This window comes from Podarcis bocagei (genome assembly GCF_964188305.1).
Source record: "Podarcis bocagei genome assembly, chromosome: 13".
Lineage (NCBI taxonomy): Eukaryota > Metazoa > Chordata > Lepidosauria > Squamata > Lacertidae > Podarcis > Podarcis bocagei.
Genome location: NC_138138.1, coordinates 955,921 through 978,277, shown reverse-complemented (window position 1 = coordinate 978,277; position 22,357 = coordinate 955,921). Strand labels below are relative to the sequence as shown.

General features: G+C 49.9%; 1 protein-coding gene across 1 annotated transcript; it reads right to left on the bottom strand.

Annotated features, from left to right (window-relative positions):
* Positions 1-3,680: 3,680 nt before the first annotated feature.
* On the bottom strand, positions 3,681-21,355 carry LOC308572497 (solute carrier family 2, facilitated glucose transporter member 5-like). Its single transcript, XM_081168634.1, has 5 exons — positions 21,267-21,355; positions 19,769-19,870; positions 17,755-17,830; positions 5,465-5,592; positions 3,681-3,933 (listed from the first exon to the last, which is right to left on the bottom strand). The coding sequence occupies exons 2-5, from the start codon at positions 19,850-19,852 to the stop codon at positions 3,715-3,717; spliced, it is 507 nt and encodes a 168-aa protein (XP_081024760.1). The 5' UTR covers positions 19,853-19,870; positions 21,267-21,355; the 3' UTR covers positions 3,681-3,714.
* Positions 21,356-22,357: the final 1,002 nt, after the last annotated feature.

Below are 22,357 nucleotides of genomic sequence, written 5' to 3'. Positions count from 1 at the left end.
CTCGCCCCGCCCTCAATCGATGGACCAGCTGACCAAGTTGGCGCTCGCTGTGGGAGTCAGACAAGAGACGCGCGTGCTGGAAAGGCGGGAAGGGAGAGCTGAGCGTTGGCAGGAGAACCGGATTCCAGACATGCCAGCGTCGGCAGTGCCGCCCGAGGAGCCAATGGAGATTGGAGGAGCGAGCGCGTGCGGATTTTCAAACTCCAGCGAGGTGCGTAAGAAGGAGGGGAAAACCAATAAGAGGTGTTTCCTATGCCAGCAGCCGGGACATTTTGCCAGAGCATGCCCTCAGAAGAAGGCGTGGCAAAGAATGGTGGGGGCTGTGGGGAGTGAGGAGGAAAAGAAGGAGGAGCTGGGAAACGGCAAGGCTTGGCTGCAGGAAAGAGGGCACAGCAGCCAGGCGAGCAACCAGTAGTAGTGCCCAAACCAGACCCCCCCCCCCGAGCAGCCATCGCAATTGAGGTGGTGCTAGAACTCCCAAACGGACACCCCATCAAAGTGAAGGCGTTGCTGGATTCAGGCAGCTCTTGCAACTTCTTTAGCAAGGATTTTGCGCTAGAACACCAGCTCCAGGTGGTGCCTTTAGAACATCCCCTGCAAGTAACCACAATAGATGGGAGAGAACTTTTGGGAGGGGATGTAACTCACCAGACCCCTCCCATGAAAATGACGGTTTCCAGACACACTGAGACCATTGCCTTTCACGTAGCCACCCTAGCAGGACCACCCATCATACTGGGAATGAGTTGGCTGGCACTGCACGACCCAGTAGTAGGGTGGCACCAGCGGACAGTCACCTTTGGGTCAGCTCACTGCGTAGAGCATTGCCACGGAGGGGAAACCTTGAGGATGGCAGAAGCCAGAGTGGCAGGGATGGTGGTGGGGGGAAAAGGGAGAGTACCACCTCAGTATGCAGACCTGGAAGAAGTCTTCAGCGAGAGAGAGGTGGATAGACTACCCCCTCACCGGCCCTTTGACTGTCAAATCAACCTACTCCCAGGGGCTCAGTTACCAGTGGGTAAGCTGTATGCCATGTCAGATAGGGAGATGCAGGAGTTGCGGAAGTTCATTGACAAGAATCTGAAGAGGGCGGTGAATCAAGGGCGGTGGGGGGCAGTCCAGTGTTCTTTGTGGACAAAAGAGACTCCAAAGAATTACGCTTGATCGTAGATTACAGGTCCGTAAACCGGGTCTCCGAGCCTGTGACCTTCCCTATGCCCAGGATTGATGACATTTTGGCCAGGGTGAGGAAGGGGAAGATTTTTACTAAGCTGGACCTTCGGGGGGTGTACAACTTGATAAGGATGAGGGAGGGGGATGAATGGAAAACCACCATGTTCACCCCTCTGGGAGTCTTTGAGTACTTAGTTATGCCCTTCGGATTACAATTGGGATCCAGTACATTTCAAGCTTTCATGCACCACGTGCTGGGGTCTTTGCTGTACAAGAATTGTGTGGCTTTCCTGGACGACGTACTCATCTATTCAGAGAATGAGGAGCAGCATGTGAAAGATGTCAGAGAAGTGCTGAAAAGGCTGCAGGAGCATCAGCTGTGGGTCAAACTGGAGAAATGCCAATTCCATGCACAAGAGGTGGAGTTCCTGGGCTACAGGTTGTCAGCGAAGGGTCTGGCCATGGACCCAGGCAAGGTGCAGGCCATGATAGAATGGCAGCCTCCCAAGAACCGGAAGGATGTACAGAGGTTTTTGGGGTTTGCAAATTTTTACCGGATGTTTATCCAGAACTTCGCTCATTTAACAGCACCCATAACAGATTGTCTTAGCAGCAAGAAGAAGTTCGTATGGACGGAGGAGGCCCAAGGTTCCTTTGAAAAGCTCAAGAAGGCGTTTGCGTCGGAAGAGCAGCTCCTGCACGTGGATCTGTGGAAGCCGATAAGGCTAGAGACGGACGCATCAGACAGAGCTGTAGGGGGGATATTGCTTCAGCAGGCAAATGGGGAGTGGAAACCGTGTGCCTTCTTTTCCAGGAAGCTTAACAAGTCGGAGAAAAACTACACAGTGTACGATCGAGAACTGCTGGCAATTCACGAGGCTTTCTGACGGTGGCGACATTTTCTCATAGGCGCACAGCACAAGGTCCAGGTGTGTACTGACCACAAGAACCTGGAATATTGGAGAACGGCAAGAGTGCTCAACCAACGACAGGTGCGGTGGGCTCAAGAGTTTTCCAAGTTTAATTTTGAAATTAGGTACGTGCCCGGGAAGGAAAATGTCAGAGCAGATGCCCTCTCTCGCAAGCCTGAATACGAGGAAGGGGAGGGAGGACCAGAAGCACGACATGTCATTCCCGAGGACAAATGGGTGTGTGGGGGAGTGTTCGTCGGGAGGCAAGAGCTAGCCGGGTTGATGAGGGATGATCAATATGCACAAACCAAAATGCGAGAAATTGATATCACCGGGGAAACTCCGGGGGGGGGGGGGTTGAAGTTAAGGACGGAGCATTGTACTATAGAGGGGCCTTGTACATACCTGAGGGGGAATTGAGAAACAGAATACTCAAACAGATGCATGACAACCCCACGGTAGGACATTTTGGACAACATAAAACTATGTTACTAGTCACCAGGCAGTTTTGGTGGCCACGGGTGAGAGAGGATGTGAAGCAGTATGTACGAGGGTGCCAGGTTTGCCAGAGAGTGAAGGGGGAGAGGTTGGCACCTGCGGGGTTACTGGAACCCTTACCTACACCAGAGAAACCATGGGAGGTGGTATCAATTGACTTTATGACTGATTTACCCAAAGCCAGGGGGAAAACAGTCAGTCCCTTCTCCCTCCTGGGGAAAAGCCCGCAAGAGCCATGGGGAGGGTGTGTGCGGCTCTTGGGGGCTTTTCCCCCTGCTTCCCGCTTGCACACACATTTCTTACTTTTCAGGAGGGAAAGAGTGTGTCTTATGGAGCAAAAAAATACGGTAATCCCTAGTGTAGTAAGATAAGACCTTTGGAGCAGGCATTTTTTAAAAAAAATATTAATGAACCGCCCTAATGGAGGCTGAACAGAGCCTGCTGTACCATCCCAGCCCTCACCGCCAACGCCACTGGAGCGACCGAGCCGCAATGGTCTGACTGGAGAACATGACTGCTCTTTCCCCGCCTGCCTCTCACCCTCCCCATCCAGGTGGAGCCTCTCACCTCTTTTCAGTGGGCGGCAGCAGCAGGGCCCACACTCCCTTCCTCTCAGCCAGCCCAGGGGTGGGAGGTACGCGGGCGTTCCTTCGCTGGTCACAAGAAGAAAGAGGCGCCGCTACCACCCCAGGCCTGAAGGCCGAGCCCGGGTGCACCTTGCCTTGTCCCCCAATGGCTCAGGTCTTGATGAAGGAGCCTGTTGTGGACGCACCTGGCTGCCCCACCTCACGTCCCCCCAGAAATCTGTGCCCGGAGCCATGGCCTCCCACCCACCCCACACTACCCCCCTTTTTTGTGTCATTCGCTAAGATGTCGAATTCCCTCCCCACGGCGATGTGCCTGGCATTATGCAGTTTCTATCAAATGTGGAAGACGCACCTCTCTACTTGGGTGTGTTATTTCTCGGACCCCACCTAAGTTTGGAGCCCACACTTTAGGGTGGAGGGTGGGCAATGAATTAACCGAGGCAAAACCTCAATACTGGCGTGTCAACGGTGCTGAGACAGCTGATGGACAACCGTAGAGATTCCCTTGGGATCATGGCTCGATTATAAATGTTTATAATCAAATTCTACACGGGGTTTTGCCCCTCCCCCAACGCCCGCCTGGTGTTTCTCCTCGGCATTCGCTCCATCTTGTTGATCTGCCTTTGGGCCACGTAGATGGGCAGTTGCTTCCTGATTTCCAGAAAAGTCTGGTGCGTGGTTTCTGGGATCATCTTTAAGATGAAAAAGAAGGTGGCAGCACATATCGGACAGCAGATGAGGAAGCTGAAGAATCCGATGTATTTCTGGAAAGGAACAGGAGCAGCAACACACACAGAGAGAGAAACAGGGCTCAGCAACATGAGTCAAAAAACTGAGTTTTAAATGTATTATAAACATGCAACACCAGATGGCGCTGTAGAGCAGGAAACTTTTCTATGTGATTTTACATAGAGGGTTTTTTTTTCTTTTGTTATAAAGATTTAATTTTTATGACTTATCTATAGTGGGTTCCCCCCCCCCGTGTGTAGATCCACCCACAGAAAGGCATAAGCTTATTAATTTAGCACATTATATTTCCCCAGTGCTTTTTTCCTTCAAGGAACTCAAGGCCGGGTTATCTCATAGAATCATAGAATTGAAGGTTTGGAAGGGACCCCCTGGCAAGGGTATTCTGGTCCCACCCCCTGCTACAGTGCAGAATTTACAGCCAGAGAATCCTCTGACATAGCTGGTTCCACTGTCGACAGTTCTGCCTGATGTTTACCTGGGATATTCTTTCTTGCCATTTGACTACATTAGTTTGGGCCCTGTCCTCTGGAGCAATGGGGGGGGGGAGAGCTTGCTCTGTATTCTATGTGGCAGCCCTTCAGATATTTGAAGATAGCTACCAGATGACACTTGAGCCCAACTCTACAATTCTCTGTCAGTGCTCTGTCTTCTCTTATCCAGGCTAAACATACCCAACTCCTTCAACTGTTCCTCATAAGGCTTGGTTTCCATCTCTCTCTCTAGTAACACCCCAGAAGGGAAGTTTTGGGACCAGGTGAGGGTAGGCGTGGAATGTGCTTTCTCCATCCTACCTAAGGTGGGAAAGGTCTATGGCCATAGGCCTAGCCAGGATTTAGGGGGCAGGGAGAACACCTACCTGTCATCATCCTCTGTCTGGCTCTGTCTAGCAGATTCAGAATGAAATGTCTCAGCAGCAGTTGTTTTAAATTCCTTTCTTTTGACCCCAAGTGCTCGGGGGGAAAATCTGCCAATATTTTTCTACAATTTATACTTTTACTTAAGTATTTTTATTTAATTACTTGATTTTGGGGGGAGGGGAGGAGAGCTTCCCCCCCCCCCGGCTATGCCCATGGCTGGGGCAAATTCAATCCCTGGCAAGTCCAGGGGGAACTGGGAGCGGCCCCTTCTCTGAAACCTTGGAGAGCCACTGCCAGTCCGTGTAGACACTACTGGCTTGATATAAGGCAGCTTCTTATGTTTGTATTCAACCCTTTACCTAGAATTAGGAGGACTAGAATCTTACGTTTTGTTTTGTTTTTTTACAGGAAATACCATAGTTCAGTGTCAGAGCATCTGCCTTGCATGTAGAAGGTGCTCAGTTCAACCCCCGACGACTCCAAGTAGGACTGAGAAAGACTCCCTGTCTGAAACCCTAGAGAGCCTCTGGTAGTCAGTGTAGTGCTTAGCTAGATGGACTAGTGAGGGACAAGGCAGCTTCCTAGGTCCTCAACATCCTTCTGCATGCCAAGCAGATACTCTACTGCTGAGCTACAGCCCTTCGCTGTAGAAGGTTCAGAACACCCACGGACCACCAGAATCACTCACCTGGATATTGAGGAAGGTCACAATGCTGAAGAAGTTTAGGAACCAATGCACAAAACCCCCAACCACATAGGCTGAGGACCGCGAGGACTGAAGGAAAATCTTTGCTATTATCAGGTTGGGAAGAGCACCTGTGTAGAGAAAAGAGTTCACTGCTCGTTGGAAGGAGATTTTTTTATTTTTATTTTTTAAAAAAGGGAACTATTCTTAAAGTGGTTTAATCTTGCCTCTGTTTAGTAACTGCTTAACTGTTTATATATATGTTTATATATATTCTCAGGGCCGTTCACAGGATAAAATACAAGGTAAAAACGCAAGTAAATAGTTAAAACAAAAACAACAAAATAACACACACACACATCTCATGCATTGAGGTATTTTGTTGGGGCCATTTGTTGTTATATATTTTTTAACCACAAAGAAGATTTTTAAAAAGTTTTAAAGTTGGGCCATAAAGGTAAAGGGACCCCTGACCATTAGGTCCAGTCGTGACCGACTCTGGGGTTGCAGCGCTCATCTCGCTTTATTGGCCGAGGGAGCCAATGTTTATCCACAGACAGTTTTTCCGGGTCATGTGGCCAACATGACTAAGCCGCTTCTGGTGAACCAGAGCAGTGCACGGAAACACCATTTACCTTCCCGTCGGAGCGGTATCTATTTATCTACTTGCACTTTGAGATGCTTTCGAACTGCTAGGTTGGCAGGAGCAGGGACTGAGCAACGGGAGCTCACCCCGTTGCGGGGATTTGAACCGCCAACCTTCTGATTGGCAAGTCCTAGGCTCTGTGGTTTAACGCACAGCGCCACCCGCGTCCCTTGTAAAGTTGGGCCATACTTTGGTGCTTATTTTCTACACCACTTTGTGAAGTCTCCCCCCTTGAAAAGCAGATTAGAAACCTTTCAAACAGTCTTTAATACTATAAAACCATTGGCCTCAAAATGGCATTCCATTTTTTAAATGGTTTTTTCATGTAAAGTGCTACAAACTACTTTTATTCGGAGATTTTCTGAACATACCATTAACAAACATCAACAGAAAACAGGATCGTGGTGAAAGGGACTTCGGTATTTAGACCAGGAATGTAAAACCAGGCAGCAAAGTTTCTTAAAGAAAAAGTTTTTTATTGGTTTTGTCAGACAAAAGCAAAGGGTGCATTTCAGAAAAATGAGAAAATGCCCGCCCCTCCTTAGGAGTAGTCTGCTTATATACCTTCTTGCTAAGCATAGCCCAACCCCTCACCACTCCCTATCTATTGCATATTCATCATAGCTTCTACCAATCACATTGGTGGCTGCCGTGTTCGGTTCCAAGCTTGCCCTAATCACTAGATGGCGCCAGAAGCTTATAAACTATTTACCAGTTCCTGGAACTGGACTTGAGCAGGTGTTTACTGGAAACGCATCCTGTGGTTTTGACAGTTTCTCTAGGTGGTTAGCTACGTCCTGTTTGTCAGGGGTCGTTTCTCAGAAATGGCTTAACCTCAACTGGCAAACTTCCTGCACCTGCAGAATCTTCCTGTGACCTACTTAATGTTTGCAAAGCTTGCTGTTTGCAAGGCAAGAGAGAAAAATAGTTTTTAGCTGCTTGCGTTTTGAAATGCCTCTCAGAGGTTCAAACATGGCTCTGGCCTGGCTCTCAACTGGTCATCCTGGCCTTCAATCCTTCATTCCCCCCTTTCCATCACGGAAATGCAGACCGGTTACGGTTCTTCATTTTCGCTTGATGGATCTATAGATACAAAATCGTAGAGAGCCAGAATTTGTGTGCGTGTTGCTGCATTAACTGAGCGGCTCACCATTTGGCGTACAATCTGAATAAGGCAAGGCACAAGACATGATAAGGCGATTACAATGAGAAAGAAAACCAGAATCACAAGTAAAATCTCTTTTAACCATGACCAACCTGGGAGCCAAGAAGTAAGCCAACTCCATATACTGGGTAGACCTGCACCATCTTGACTAATCTTGTGGAACAAGTCAGCTTGCTTCTTGATACGGTCAACATCATTCTCCACCCGCTTACTTTGGTTGTATATGGATGCTAATTCCCTAATTTGCCCAATATCAGTCAGCACTCGTTGGTCTCGATTAATGTATACACAGCAGGAGGAGTTCAGAAGGGCACAAACCCCTCCTTGGCTGGCCAGTAGGTAGTCCAAAGCAATCCTGTTCTGTATAGTGGTAGCGGCCATCTGCCTGATTTCCAGCTGAAGGGCCATAAGGGCATCAGCTGTAGAGTTAGCCATTTGGGCCATTTGTGCTATCTCCTCCTGCAAGGTGGTTAAAGCGTCTGCGGTGGAGGCCGCAAAGATTTCCAGGGAGGCTGAAATATTGACCAGTGCTCTTTCCACCTCAAAAACTCCAAGGCCAGGGAAAAACGATCTCATAAAGGAGTGAAAGGCTGTGTTTCTGACCACCAAAGGGTTTTCTGCCAAGGGATTCCATGCCCTGCGGTAGCGGGGGCGTACCTTCCCAGGGAATGTATCATGGATCGTGAGCCCTGGGGCCAAGGTTCCTAAGCTGCAGGTCCCATACCAATTACGAGGCAATGTTTTGTAAGCGGTGTGATCGCATAGCCAAAACCATCCCTTCCTCCACCCCGGTGTTGCAAGGGGGACGTCAACTGCGTACCTTCGAGCGAAAGTCACATTGTGTACGTACGTACACCCTGAGTGATTGCCCACAAAAATTTCGTCTGGAATGTCCGGTTTCCACCAGTAGTCCCTCCAAAGGGGGGTATGGTACCGGGCCTTCCAAAAGGCACCGTCCACAGGCGCTACGCTCCTGTGTATGCATGGGCCTCCCTCTATGACCCTGTCAAGTTTCCAAATGTGGTGTTGGGGAACCATGTAGGTCTCGTTCAGCCACGGAGGCCCTACTATCATCAGCCTTCGAAAAGAAGTAGCATTCATTGAGAAAGGTACTCCTGTTATGGGGATTCCCTGCCCTAGGTGCATGGGGACATGCACACATACCCAACATTCTGACCTATTCAGGCTCTTGGCTACCGCCGTTGTCATGTTCAGGAAGGTGTTGTCCTTCCACCCCGTGGCCATTTGCGAGGTGAGGACCCATAGGAGCCAGGGGATGACCTGATTCCTCATCTTGTTCAGCGCCCCAAAACAGGGGACTGTACCACCAACACAGAAATCCTACAAAAATGGCAATCCCGCAAGCAAAAAGGATGGTGGCCCACCAAGGCCAGGGCATGGGGCCTCTAACTCCTGGCCCTGCTACGACGTGAACAGCGTGCACACACGTAGCGGTCCCACTCTTCCCAGGGAAAGGTATCCGTCCGGGAGTGATACACTGCTAGGCCTCGGGAACTGTGGGGATGGCAGTAGACCCTGTAAGCTTCAAAAGTGGGGCCTACTCCTCGGATTAGGCCGACAGGTCTAAGAACCCACTCCTGAGCCTCCGAAGCTCTATAGACCAGCCACAAGGGAAGAGTGGTGTGTTGACGTAGGGTAAAGGTATAGTGGCCACACCTGAACGCTCCTTCCTGCAAAAAGAAGCTTCTGCGGGTTACTGGTCGGGCAAACCACTTGTAACACTGCTGCTCTGACCAGGCCTCGTGATATGGTTCCAAAGGGGAAGGGCGTCTCTGCATACGGTGAGGTTCCTATACCTAGTTGCCAAGATACCACCGGCGGAGCCCTGCCTGAGCCTGCAGATAGGCAATGTCCAGGAGCTCCGCTAATTCAGGGCCATCAACGTTCCAGGGTCTATACCAGGGTCTGGATTCTTCTGAGGCTAGGAGAACTGACTGTCGACCTGCCGGTCCTATTGGGTGGTTGTCGCCCACGTGTCCTCTAACCAGGGCGAAGGGAGGCTGAAACCCTGGGGTGGCAACCCTTATGCAGCCACAAGAGTATCCTGCTACGTCCAAGGGTATTAGGTGTGGAGTTACCAAGCCTATTAGTTCAGGTTTTACTCTGGGATTTTGGGAAGTTCGGGCCACCACAACAACTACAGGCGGGGCTGCAGGATTTACGGGCACTTGTTCAGCAATTTCAATACGCCCCGGGGTCAAGCTCCCTCCCATTCAATGCCTGAACCAATGTTCTGTCAACGCACGGGCCAAGGTCTGGGCGTGATATACCAAATGGGGTTGGTACTGTGCTCCGCCTCCCCTTAGACAGTTGGATATCCCCCCACCAAAACAGGAGCGGGTGAAAACTCGATAGAGTTCGACCGTATCCTCGACCTCCCGTAGGAGCAATACCCACTTGCGCTGGGATGTGTCGTGGACAATCAGCCACAGGGGGTCCGTGGGATGCCTCAGTGCGGCTGCCCTGTTAGGCCCCCGTTCCCAGACGTCGACGAGCAAGCCGTCCCTTACCACAGGCAAGACGAACCACTTGTAGCAGAGTTCAGCAGTCCAGAAGGGTTGGTATGGCTCGGTAGGGGCAGGACTGTAGAACATAGAACAAATCAATACAACACAGAATAGAGAAAAGGGAAAAGTCTCTGTGAAAGTCTTTGTGATGGTCAGTCGCAGGATCTCGTTGCCCGTGGCCCAACGCACTCCCGGTGGCGTCAGACACAAGGTGATGATCCGTCGCAGGGTCTCGTTGCCCGTGGCCCAACGCGCTCCCGGTGGCGTCAGACACAGGGGTTTTTGGAGAGAGTCAGTTTCAGAGGGTCAGCAGGATTTCTTTTGCAAGTCCAGACACCCTCAGACTTCTTCAGACGCGTGTGATGGATCCAGGGAGTCACCTCGGCTACTTTCACCGCAGTTGGAGTGGAGAGGAGGACGGTGTACGGGCCTCGCCACTTGGGGATGAGGGGGTCGCGCTTCCACTCTTTTAACCACACGGAGTCTCCTGGCTGGAACTGGTGGACCGGCTCAGCAAGACTGCACGGCGTGCGCTCGAGGGTGTACCTGGAAAGGGAATTAAACACACGGGACAAGGATTGCACTTGTTCCTGGGTAATATGGTCTCCCACCCGGCCCAAACTGGCGGGGATGTCTCTGACGAAAGGGGGTGGCCTGCCATACAAAAGTTCAAAGGGTGAGAGTCTCAGTCTCTTGGTTGGAGCGCTCCGGACCCGAAACAAGGCAAGGGGCAGGACATCTATCCAGCATAGGCCTGTTTCCTGTGTCAGTTTGGCCAAATGGGTCTTCAGGGTGCGATTCATGCGCTCGGTTTTTCCCGAACTCTGGGGCCTGTAGGCTGCGTGGAGTCTCCATCTAATCTGCAACGCTTTGCATACTTCTTGCACAACCTTATCAATGAAGGCTGGCCCATTGTCACTGCCAATACTTCTGGGGAGGCCAAAACGGGGTATGAGTTCATGCAACAGTTTCTTGGTCACCTCCCGAGCTTTCTCTGTTCTAGTGGGGTACGCTTCTGTCCAGCCCGTGAGGGTGCAGACAAACACAAGCAGGTATTTGATGCCCCTTGCTGGTGGTAGTTCAATTAAGTCCACAATCAGGCTTTCCATAGGGGTAAAGCCCACGTGTTGTACACCTGGTGGAGGGAGGTGGCCTTGTCTGGGGGTGTTCTTGGCGCACAGGACACACCTCTGGGATATAGCAGCAACTAGTTGAGAAAGGTTAGTGATATAGAAAAGTCTCCCAAGGTGTGCTCTGGCAGCTGGACCCCCTAGATGAGTGGACTCGTGGTAGTTCTTCACAATCACGCTAGCCAGATGTTGGGGCACAAACACACGGTTGTCCGGTAGACGGAACCATCCCTCCTGGAGTGTTGCTCCTTCCTGGCGTGCCCACTGCTTTTCCTCAGGTGTGTAGCGCGGTTCCACATCGTCTGGAGTGAGTTCTGGGATGAGGGCTGCATTGAGTGCTGGCGGAGGTTTCAAAGCTGCCTCACGAGCCGCGCTGTCTGCTCTCCGGTTGCCCCTAGTGACCATGTCCCGGCCTCTCCCATGGCCTTTACAATGCATCACAGCGATCTTTTCGGGGGCCCACACCGCTTCCAGTAGCGTCTCAACCTCTGGACCGTATTTCAGGGCTTTCCCGTGGGCTCCGATCAGGCCTCGCTCCTTCCAGAGGGCTCCATGCGCATGCAGGGTCAAGAAGGCATACTTGGAATCTGTATAGATGTTAGCCTTACATCCAGCTGCCAATTGCAGGGCCCTGGTCAGTCCAATCAATTCGGCCTTTTGGGCAGAGGTGCCGGGGGACAGGGGTTCTGCTTCCACGACTTCCTCATTGGTCACTACAGCATACCCGGCTTTCCGGACGCCGTCCAGGATGAAGCTGCTGCCATCTGTGTAGTATACAACGTCTGGATTTTTCAGCGGCTCGTCCTTCAGGTCCGGTCTGCTGGAATAAACCTCATCCATCACTTGGAGACAATCGTGGTGTTCTATCGTGTCTGTGTCAGGCAAGGGCAGTAGAGTAGCTGGATTGAGGGTGTTGACAACCCGTAGGTGTATTCTGGGGTTTTCACACAAAAGTCCTTGGTACTTGGCCATGCGAGGGTTGGTCATCCAATAGTTCCCCTTAAACTCCATAAGGGTGAGAACGGAGTGGGGCACATTCACATGCATCTCTTGGCCGAACGTGAACTTGCCTGCTTCTTCTACTATTGTGGCCGTGGCGGCGACGGCCCGCATACAGGGTGGCCATCCTTTTGCTGTGGGGTCCAATTGTTTGGAGAGATAGGCGACAGGCCGATTCCAGCTGCCTAGTTTCTGAGTTAGGACCCCAGCTGCCACGCCGTTCTGTTCATGCACATACAGTTGGAATGCTTTTCCGGGATTTGGCAAACCCAGGGCTGGTGCGGCCATTAGACACTGTTTAATAGTCTCAAAGGCTTCTTGTTGGGCCGGTCCCCACTCAAAGGGATCTCTTTCTCCTCCTCTAGTACTCTCATTGAGAGGTTTGGCTAAAATACTGAAGCCTGGGATCCAGATTCTGCAAAAACCTGCTGCTCCTAGGAAACCCCTCAACTGTTTTCTGGTAGTGGGTTCCTTCATGCAACAGATGGCTTCCTTTCTCTCAGGGCGCAGTGCCCTCTGCTGGTGTGACACATTAAAGCCTAAGTACTTCACTTCTGTTTGGCATAATTGAGCTTTCTTTTGGGAAACTTTGTATCCCGCCTCCCACAGCAGGTGGAGCAATCCTTCGGTGCCCTCCCTACACGTCTCATAGTCTACTGCGGCCAGAATGATGTCATCAACGTACTGTAGCACCACCTTGTGGCCAGGTACGGAAGGGTACTGTGCCAAGTCTTTTGCCAATGCTGTGCCAAAAAGAGTGGGAGAGTTCTTAAAGCCTTGGGGAAGTCTCGTCCAAGTGAGTTGCCCTTTTGTACCGGTTACTGGGTCCTCCCACTGGAAGGCGAAAAGGGGTTGGCTTTGAGGGGCCAGGCGGCAACAGAAAAAGGCGTCTTTGAGGTCCAGTACCGTGAAGAAGGTGGCTTCAGGTGGGATGAGACTCAGTAAGGTGTATGGGTTGGGCACATTGGGATGTAGGGTCTCTGTAGCTTGGTTGACTACCCTCAAGTCCTGTGCCGGACGGTAGTCATTGGTATTAGGCTTTTTGACCGGCAATAAAGGGGTGTTCCATTCAGATTGGCACGGTTTGAGTAGCCCGTACTTGAGCAAACGGTCTAAATGTTTCTTTATTCCTTCCACTGCCTGGCGTGGCAAGGGATATTGTCTTACAGACACCGGCGTTGCAAAAGGCTTTAATTTGACTATGATAGGTGGTATATTGATGGCCAATCCCGGAGGATTGTCTTCAGCCCAGACGCCAGGTGGCGCTCTGAGGTTTCTCGGGATATGGTCAGTCGAGGAGACTGACTGGGGCTCGGTGGCCAGTGCTGCTAGAAATCCCCACGAATGTTCTCTGGGCACTGTAATTGACATTATGCCACTTGCCTGGGGGGGCAATTTCAACTCAGGTCCCTTGGGGGTGAAGGTAATTTGAGCCTGTAGTTTGGAGAGGACGTCTCTTCCTAACAAGGGCACTGGGCACTCAGGTATGTACAAGAATTGATGGGTCAGGTGACGCCCCCCGATCTGACAGTCCAAGGGTTGCAGGAAAGGTTTTCTTGAATAATTGCCAGTTGCCCCCACTATATTCACTGTTCTCTGGCTTTCACGTTGAAGGGGTGTAGTTAGGACTGAGTATTGGGCACCGGTATCGATCATAAAATTGATAAGTCGGTTCCCTAATTTGATTTTGACCATGGGTTCCGATTGGGAACCTGAGGAGGCTGGCTGTGTGCCTACAAGGGAGGAACCCGGTCCATCCTAGTCTTGATAGTCGCCCATGGCTGCCAGACCCACAAGGTCTGTCCGGTCTGGTCCTCTGGCGTATCTTCCTTCCACTATCCTGCCCCGGCGCTCCCGTCCTCGGCCTCCTCCCGTCCTTCCGGGCTGGTTCTGGGGACACTCGGCTTTCCAGTGGCCTTCTTGTTTACATATTGCACACTGGTTTCTTCCTAAAGCTTGATTTCTTCCTCCCCCTCGACTGCGGGACTCTGACTGACTGCGGCGGACCTCCCGGTTCCCTGGGCGGTGCGCGATCGCCGCGGCTATTACGGCCGCCTTTTCCTTCATCCACTGCTTTTTCTCCCTCTTCTCAACATCCCCTCTTTGCTCAAAGACTTTCTGGGCGATGGCCATGAGTTGGGACCTGGTCATGCCTTGGAACCCCGGTTGTTTTTGAATCTTTACTCTGATGTCTTTTGCACACTGTCCTATGAAGGAGGCATTGACCATTAACTCATGCGCGGGGATCTCGGGGTCAAAGGGGGTCCAAGTTCTGTAAGCGTCCATCAGGCATTCCAAGAATTCGCCTGGAGATTCATCTGGCCTCTGCAGGACCCCTGAAACTTTGGACAGGTCAGTTGGTTTCTTAGCTGCCCTACGTATCCCATGTAAGAGAATTTCTCGGTAGGTGGTTAAGGTGGTGCGGTTGTCCGCATTATTTGGGTCCCAATGTGGGTCCGCTAGGGGATATCGATTTGGCCATTCCTGTTCAGCCACCTGTTGATCCCTCAAATATTCCAAAGCCTGGGTGTTGATTCTCCTCCTTTCCTCAGAGGTGAAAAGGGTACTCAGTAATTGCTGGCAATCTGGCCAGGTGGGTTCATGGGCTGCAAATATAGACGACAGTAGGTCCAACATTGCCTGGGGTTTTTCAGCGAATGGCGGGGTGTGGGTCTTCCAGTTAAACAAATCAGTGGTGGTAAAAGGAACATATTGAAGGGTAAAGGTTCTTTGGGGCGGCGGAGGTGGCGGTGGGGCACCGGCGCCGTCTGCTCCTGCCGCAGGCGCCGGGGGCGCTGGAGGCGGGTTGTCGAAAACTACACGAAGGGGGGTCATGACGGCTGTTCCTGCCTCTGTAGCGGCCTTACATTGTTTTATATATAGGCCCAATGCTTTGTCTCGGGCATGGCGATAGGCTTTTACAGCGTCTCGATACATGGTGGTGTTGGTCCTCTTTTTGGCCACCCCTTCCCTCAAGGTCTTAAGATGGGGATATATTTCTTCTAGGATCTGCTCACTGGGCTCTGTCTTGTCTTCTCCTGGGGTGGCAGGTTTTCCCCCTTCAGCGCCTATTGGGACATATTGGGGCGGCGGCAGTGGTGGAGCGTTGGGGACCTGAGGGACTTGTCCCTGTTCTCCTAAGGGGGCCACTACGGTTGGTGGAACGTACGGCGGTGGGGCTAGGACTTCTGCCTCGGGTCCCTGGTAAATGGGTTTCTTGGGACATTTTCCTGCCTTTGCGCCCCTAACTTCAGCCCTGAGGGCCATGACTTTGCAATATTCAGTCCTGCACTTCTTCAACCAGGGGGGATTGTGATCTATTACACTCAGCCAACTGTCTATATAGGGGATTTGGTCAGGATGTCCCCCCTGGTCCTTGATGATATTTGCCCATAAACTGGCGACCAGGGACCGGTCAAAGGTGCCGATGGACGGCCATTGGGTTCCTTGGGTTGGCCAATCTAGTTCACACAGAGTTCTTAGGCGTTCCGGCGTCATTGTGACACCATAGTCTCCACTGAATCCTTTTTTAAAGTTGTTCAACATACATTGAAGGGGAGTGACATTCCCGGTCGATGCACCCCCACCCATATTCAGTATGGCCCTTTACAACGTCACCACACCAAAAATTCACAGACTCACAGACTCAATTCACACTTTGTCCGGACGGTGTCACTCTTTCCAAACATACAACTTTCGCTGCAGATTGTGACTTGGCGCGGTCGCCCGGCCGAAGAAATGCACAACCCTACTCGCGCCTGACCAAGGGATACCTAAATCCCGGCCGCTCATTCATCCATACAGTCACCCTGTAACATACATGCACAAGGAGTGCCTCTTTCGCTAGACGTTGTACAACAAACTAACCACCCAACAATTCCGCCCCCCTTTCTCTCTTCTTAATACCTAAGTGTGACTGGGCATCAAGGGGACACTCCTTCCCCTTTGTCCAGGCACACTGCGGATGTGATCAAGATCCGCCTTCTCCTTAATTATTAAATAAGGAGGCTATGTTAACGGGACCCGTTGTCATTTACTCACCCACTGACGGCCGATTGTGTGACTTAGGAACCTCGATTCTTCAATCCGTTGCTCTCCTCCAGGATGCAGACAGCAGAGGGTCAAGTCGCCTTCTGTCCTCCTCCGAAGAAAAGTTCGGGGCGCGCCTTGGAGGCAGGAGGTCCGTTGGCCCCCTGCCGTCCTTGCCCAGAGGGCAAGGGAGCTGCCTCCTGGTCAGGACTTAGGGTCCTTAAGATCCGAGTCACTTACGGCACCAAATGAAAGGGACTTCGGTATTTAGACCAGGAATGTAAAACCAGGCAGCAAAGTTTCTTAAAGAAAAAGTTTTTTATTGGTTTTGTCAGACAAAAGCAAAGGGTGCATTTCAGAAAAATGAGAAAATGCCCGCCCCTCCTTAGGAGTAGTCTGCTTATATACCTTCTTGCTAAGCATAGCCCAACCCCTCACCACTCCCTATCTATTGCATATTCATCATAGCTTCTACCAATCACATTGGTGGCTGCCGTGTTCGGTTCCAAGCTTGCCCTAATCACTAGATGGCGCCAGAAGCTTATAAACTATTTACCAGTTCCTGGAACTGGACTTGAGCAGGTGTTTACTGGAAACGCATCCTGTGGTTTTGACAGTTTCTCTAGGTGGTTAGCTACGTCCTGTTTGTCAGGGGTCGTTTCTCAGAAATGGCTTAACCTCAACTGGCAAACTTCCTGCACCTGCAGAATCTTCCTGTGACCTACTTAATGTTTGCAAAGCTTGCTGTTTGCAAGGCAAGAGAGAAAAATAGTTTTTAGCTGCTTGCGTTTTGAAATGCCTCTCAGAGGTTCAAACATGGCTCTGGCCTGGCTCTCAACTGGTCATCCTGGCCTTCAATCCTTCATTGGGACTTCTGTGGTTCACTACGAAGCCCAGTAGATCAGTGTTCTTCAGTCTTAGAAACCCATCTACTATTATTTTCATTATTCTTTTGTACCCTGCTCTTTCCACAGAACCTGGGACTCAAGGGATCTTACAAAACTGTAACCTCATATTTAATCCCATTACGTTAAACCATGGGTAGGCAAACTAAGGCTCGGGGGCTGGATCCGGCCCAATCGCCTTCTAAATCTGGCCCGCGGACGGTCCGGGAATCAGCATGTTTTTACATGAGTAGAATGTGTGCTTTTATTTAAAATGCATCTCTGGGTTATTTGTGGGGCCTGCCTGGTGTTTTTACATGAGTAGAATGTGTGCTTTTATTTAAAATGCATCTCTGGGTTATTTGTGGGGCATAGGAATTAGTGCATACATATTTTTCAAAATATAGTCCGGCCCCCCACTAGGTCTGAGGGACAGTGGATCGGCCCCCTGCTGAAAAAGTTTGCTGACTTCTGCATTAAACTGTAACGGGATTAAAACAATGAAAAAACAAAGAAGCCCAAAATCTGTTAAAATGCAGATAATAAAAACACTAAAAACACTACGACCCTTTCCTTAAAAACAACAAAACAGTCAGTTCCCAAAGGCCTGCCAGAATAAAACAGTCTTCACCTGCCAGTGGAAGGACAAGGAGAGAGTCGGCCTAACCTCACTGGAAAGGGAAGAGTTGCTGGGATCATGAGGGCTGCGCTGTTTTGTAAGAGTTTTTGCTGGCACTGTGTTTTTTATATTGCTGATCTACACCTGACTCTGGCTCCTGACACACTGTAGTGGAAGGGGCTGAGGATAAATAAAGGCTTTGGATGCCTGACCACCCTCGGTCCTGGGAAACCTTTTGCTCTTCACATCCTGCGCCTCCTCCAAGGAACTCTGCGTATCACCTGAGCACTTACTAGGTCCGACGGCATGTCCCATGAGGAAAATATTGATGAGGAGCGCATTGACGTAAGACATCCACAAGGCATCTCCCTGTTGGAGAGAGTTGTGAGAGCGTGTCAAGCTTGCTAGGTTTGGGCAAAGCGCTTTTGATGTAATCGCTGATGTTATTGGTCAATCAGACGCTGTTTACTCATGAGAGATCACTTCCCATTGGGAAGAATCCAGAGGACAGCGGCACTGAGTTGTGCCCAAAATGAGTTGCGCCCACCACATGTGCATGATGTCACACGCACGACACCCCTCCCAACCTGGCCAGGCTGACTTGGCCTGCGAACATGCTTCACCTTGCCACATCCCTGGCGATTCTCAAAAGGACGCGGTACAGCCAAGCATCTTCGTCCTGGTGCGTCCTCTTGAGGATTGCTGCAGGGTTTGGGGGAGGCCTGGCCCCCTTCTTGAAAATGTGCCAGTGCCAGAGGAGCATCTCTGATGGGATAGCAAGGGAAAGATCTGGTCCTTTTTTAAGCACCTTGTGCTGCACAGAAGGGTTGTTAGAATCTTCGGTCCTGTATACCTGATGGTCCTGTATACCTGAAGGAGCGTCTCCACCCCATCGTTCAGCCCGGACACTGAGATCCAGCGCTGAGGGCCTTCTGGCAGTTCCCTCATTGCGAAAAGTGAGGTTACAGGGAACCAGACAGAGGGCCTTCTTGGTAGTGGCGCCCACCCTGTGGAACACCCTCCCTTCAGAGGTGAAGGAAATAAGCAGCTATCCTATCTTTAAAAGACATCTGAAGGCAGCCCTGTTCAGGGAAGTTTTTAATATTTAATGCTGTACTGTTTTTAACACTTGATTGGGAGCCGCCCAGAGTGGCTGGGGAAACTCAGCCAGATGGGTGGGGTATAAATAAATTATTATTATTATTATTATTATTATTATTATTATTATTATTATTATCCAAACCAAATATGACATTTTGATAAAGGTATGGTCCCCACGTATCAACTGTGTAAATAGGAGCGATGTTAATGCGAGGCCTCGATCACTCACACTCATTTATAGAGAGCTGCTACCTATTCCAAGGCCATATCAGCCTTGCTCCACACACCCTCCTTCAGTGTGTTTTTGCCCAGCTGGAAATGTGCTCTTTGAACTTTGATCATGCCTCTTGCATGCCTGGACGGAGGCGAGAGAGGAGTTGGGGAAGGTGTGTGCAGAAACCAGCCTATTCTGCAAAGGCAAATGATGTGAGTTCATTGCTCAGCCTACTTTTGCTTCTAGCCCAACCCACCACTGGCATGCAGTTTTTGGTCTGCAAAAGGTCCCAGACTTAGCTCAACAGTTTAGGTGACATGTAAAATGCCAGCACATGTTTTAATTTTTTTAATAAAGGTTTCAAGATACAGTTGTACCTTGGAAGTCGAAAACCAAATTGCAGCTTCTGATTTGCTGCAGGAATCTCCTGCAGTCAATCAGAAGCCGTGGAAGCCCCATCAGACGTTCAGGTTCCAAAAGAATGTTCGCAAACCGGAACACTCACTTCCAGGTTTGTGGCATTCAGGAGCCAAAACGTTCAAGTTCCAGGGTGTCCGGGATTCAAGGTACGACTGTAGTGGTTATAAACTGTTGAAATAATTTCATTGTTTTATTCCTATTGTGAAACTCTGAGGGCTTTTTTAATTTAATGAACAAGTGGTATATAAATTTTGTGAAAGAAATATGCAGTTGACAGCTTCATCTGTCTGCGGGCAGGTGGGTTGCAGAGGTGGGGAAACCCAACATGCAGTATGCACCAGGTGCCTCCTCTCTGGTGTGCACAGCAATGTGAAAACACAACTTGAAACGCAGCAGAAGAGAAGCGACGTTGCTGCATTTCAAAGTATTAATGCGTACACAGCGAAAGAGCCATCAAAAGGAGTGATGCTCTTTCAGTTGCTAGCGTGCACATAGCCAAGGAGCAATCGACGGAGTAACGCTTGGCTTTCGAGGACATTGGTGCTTGAAGAGTTCGGGAAAAACCAACCAACCTGAAGTTCAAGGTTCATGGTTAATACGATGCAGAGGATGGTGCACATGCCAAAAGCAAGGAGCAGCAGGAACTTTCGCCCCATTGAGTCAACGTAAAATATCTAGAGAATGTAACAGCAAGGGAAAGAAAGCATGTGAAAAAGGAAGGACGCAGCACTCAGTCTCAGCTTAACCAACCTTGCAGGGTTCTTAGTAAGTTTAAAATGGAGGTGAGAGACAGGGCTCAGAAACAAACGGGTGGGTCTTTTACCACCTCACCTTGATAGAGAACAGGGAGCCAAGTGGGGCTGTGTGTAGTGAGAGTATGTATGAACTTTGGCTGGTGCTGGAAGCTGGACATACAGAAGAACATACTGCTCTATACTAGCCTTGGTGATCTCCCCGGGAACCTCACGAGGAGGCAAGATCTGTTGGAGTGTCAATGCTGTGAGCCCCTCCCTCCAAGGCTCAGGCCAGGTGGGCCAGGAAAGGCTGAAAGCCTGGAGAGCTGCTGCCAGTCAGTGTGGACAATACAGAGTTAGATGCACAAAGTATCTGACTTGGTATAAGGTGCCTTCCTGTGCAGTGGTAATAATAATAATAATAATAATAATAATAATAATAATAATAATAATAATTTATTTATACCCCGCCCTTCCCGGTTCAAAAACTGGGCTCAGGGCGGCTAACAACAAATTTAAAACACTTAATTGTAAAAGCAGCATAAAATACAGCATAAAAACATGAATAACAATAAAATTCAAAATTCAGAAATCAATTTAGGGGAAATAAGCATTAGATAACCCCCAAGTCTAGCTGGCTGAATTGGTCCTACTTGGGCCAGCGAGGAGGCCAGGGGAGAATTAGCTGTGGGGTCTCAGAGCGGGTGATCTTCATAAAAGGGGAGGGGGAGGGAAGAGAAGGGAAATAAAAGATCAGGCTGAATTCAAATTAAAGGCCAGGCGGAATAGCTCTGTCTTACAGGCCCAATGGAAGGAGGTTAAATCCTGAAGGGCCCTAGTCTCCTGGGACAGAGCATTCCACCAGGTCGGAGCCATCACTGAAAAGTCCCTGGCCCTGGTGGAGGATAGCCTGACTTCCTTAGGGCCCGGGACCTCTAAACTATGGTTATTCATGGGCCTTAGGTCCTCTGTGGGGCATACCAGGAGAGGTGGTCCCGTAAAGAGAGGTGGCATTGGGGGGTTGCTGGCTTCCAAGGAGCATGCTGGTACCTCGGGTTAAGTACTTAATTCGTTCCTGAAGCACCACTTTAGCTAATCTCCTGCTGCTGCTGTGCCACCAGAGCACAATTTCTGTTCTCATCCTGAAGCAAAGTTCTTAACCTGAAGCACTATTTCTGGGTTAGCGGAGTCTGTAACCTGAAGCGTATGTACACTGTATTCCTAAGTGCTGGCACAAAACTGCTGCTAAAGTTTGCAGCGCAGGAACATCCTTTGGAGCAGACTGAGCTTTGAGACTTTAAGGGGCAGAAAAAAGGCGAAAGTAAGGCAGGCTTACCCCAACAAAGACTGAAATGATGATGGCAACGCTTGATGCTAAACGGATGTATGGGATATTATTTAGGTCAGTTCCTGTAGACAGGTAGATTCTCTCTGTATAAAAGTATACCTGAAATGAGACCAAAACAACTGAGACTTTTAGCTTACTGGGCGATAGTCCTGTGGCTGACTCAGGGTTTGGAGGCACTGTCTACAAAATGAAGCCTAAGATCCTTTCTCTCTAACTCCAAACTAAATAAGAGACACGGGGGAATGATTAATGGACTTCAATGTCTGTACACTAATGCGCAAAGCATGGGAAATAAACAAGATGAGCTTGAGCTCTTGGTACAGCAAACTAAATATGACATAATAGGCATCACTGAAACCTGGTGGGATAAGTCCCACGATTGGAATGTAATAATGGGGGGATACAATCTATTTCAGAGAAACAGACCAGACAAGAAAGGAGGAGGAGTGGCGTTATATGTCAGGGATGTGTATACCTGGTAAGAGATCCAAGATTTAGAACCTCAAAGCCAAAGTGAGAGCATTTGGGTCAAAATTAAGGGAGAGAAGAATAACAGAGACCTCATTGTGGGAGTTTACTATAGATCCCCAAGCCAAACGGAGGACATAGATGATGCCTTCCTGGAACAGATGGCCAAGCATGCAAAAGGAAGGGAGATAGTAGTAATGGGGGACTTCAATTACCCGGATATTTGTTGGACGTCAAACTCAGCCAAGAGCATAAGGTCAAACAGATTCCTCACTGGCCTTGCAGACAACTTCATTGTCCAGAAAGTGGGAGAAGCAACAAGAGGAACAGCCGTTTTAGATCTGGTCCTAACCAATGTTGATGACCTAGTTAGTGGGGTAGATGTGGAAGGATCATTAGGCACGAGTGATCATGCTCTTCTGAAGTTTACTATACAGCGGAAAGGAGCAGCCAAGCATGCTAGGACTCAATTTCTTGACTTTAAGAAAGCCGACTTCATAAAACTTAGGGAAGTGCTGGGTGAGATCCCATGGACAGCAATACTAAAAGGAAAGGGAGTTCATGATGGCTGGGAGTTTGTTAAGAGGGAGATAGTAAAAGCACAACGTCAG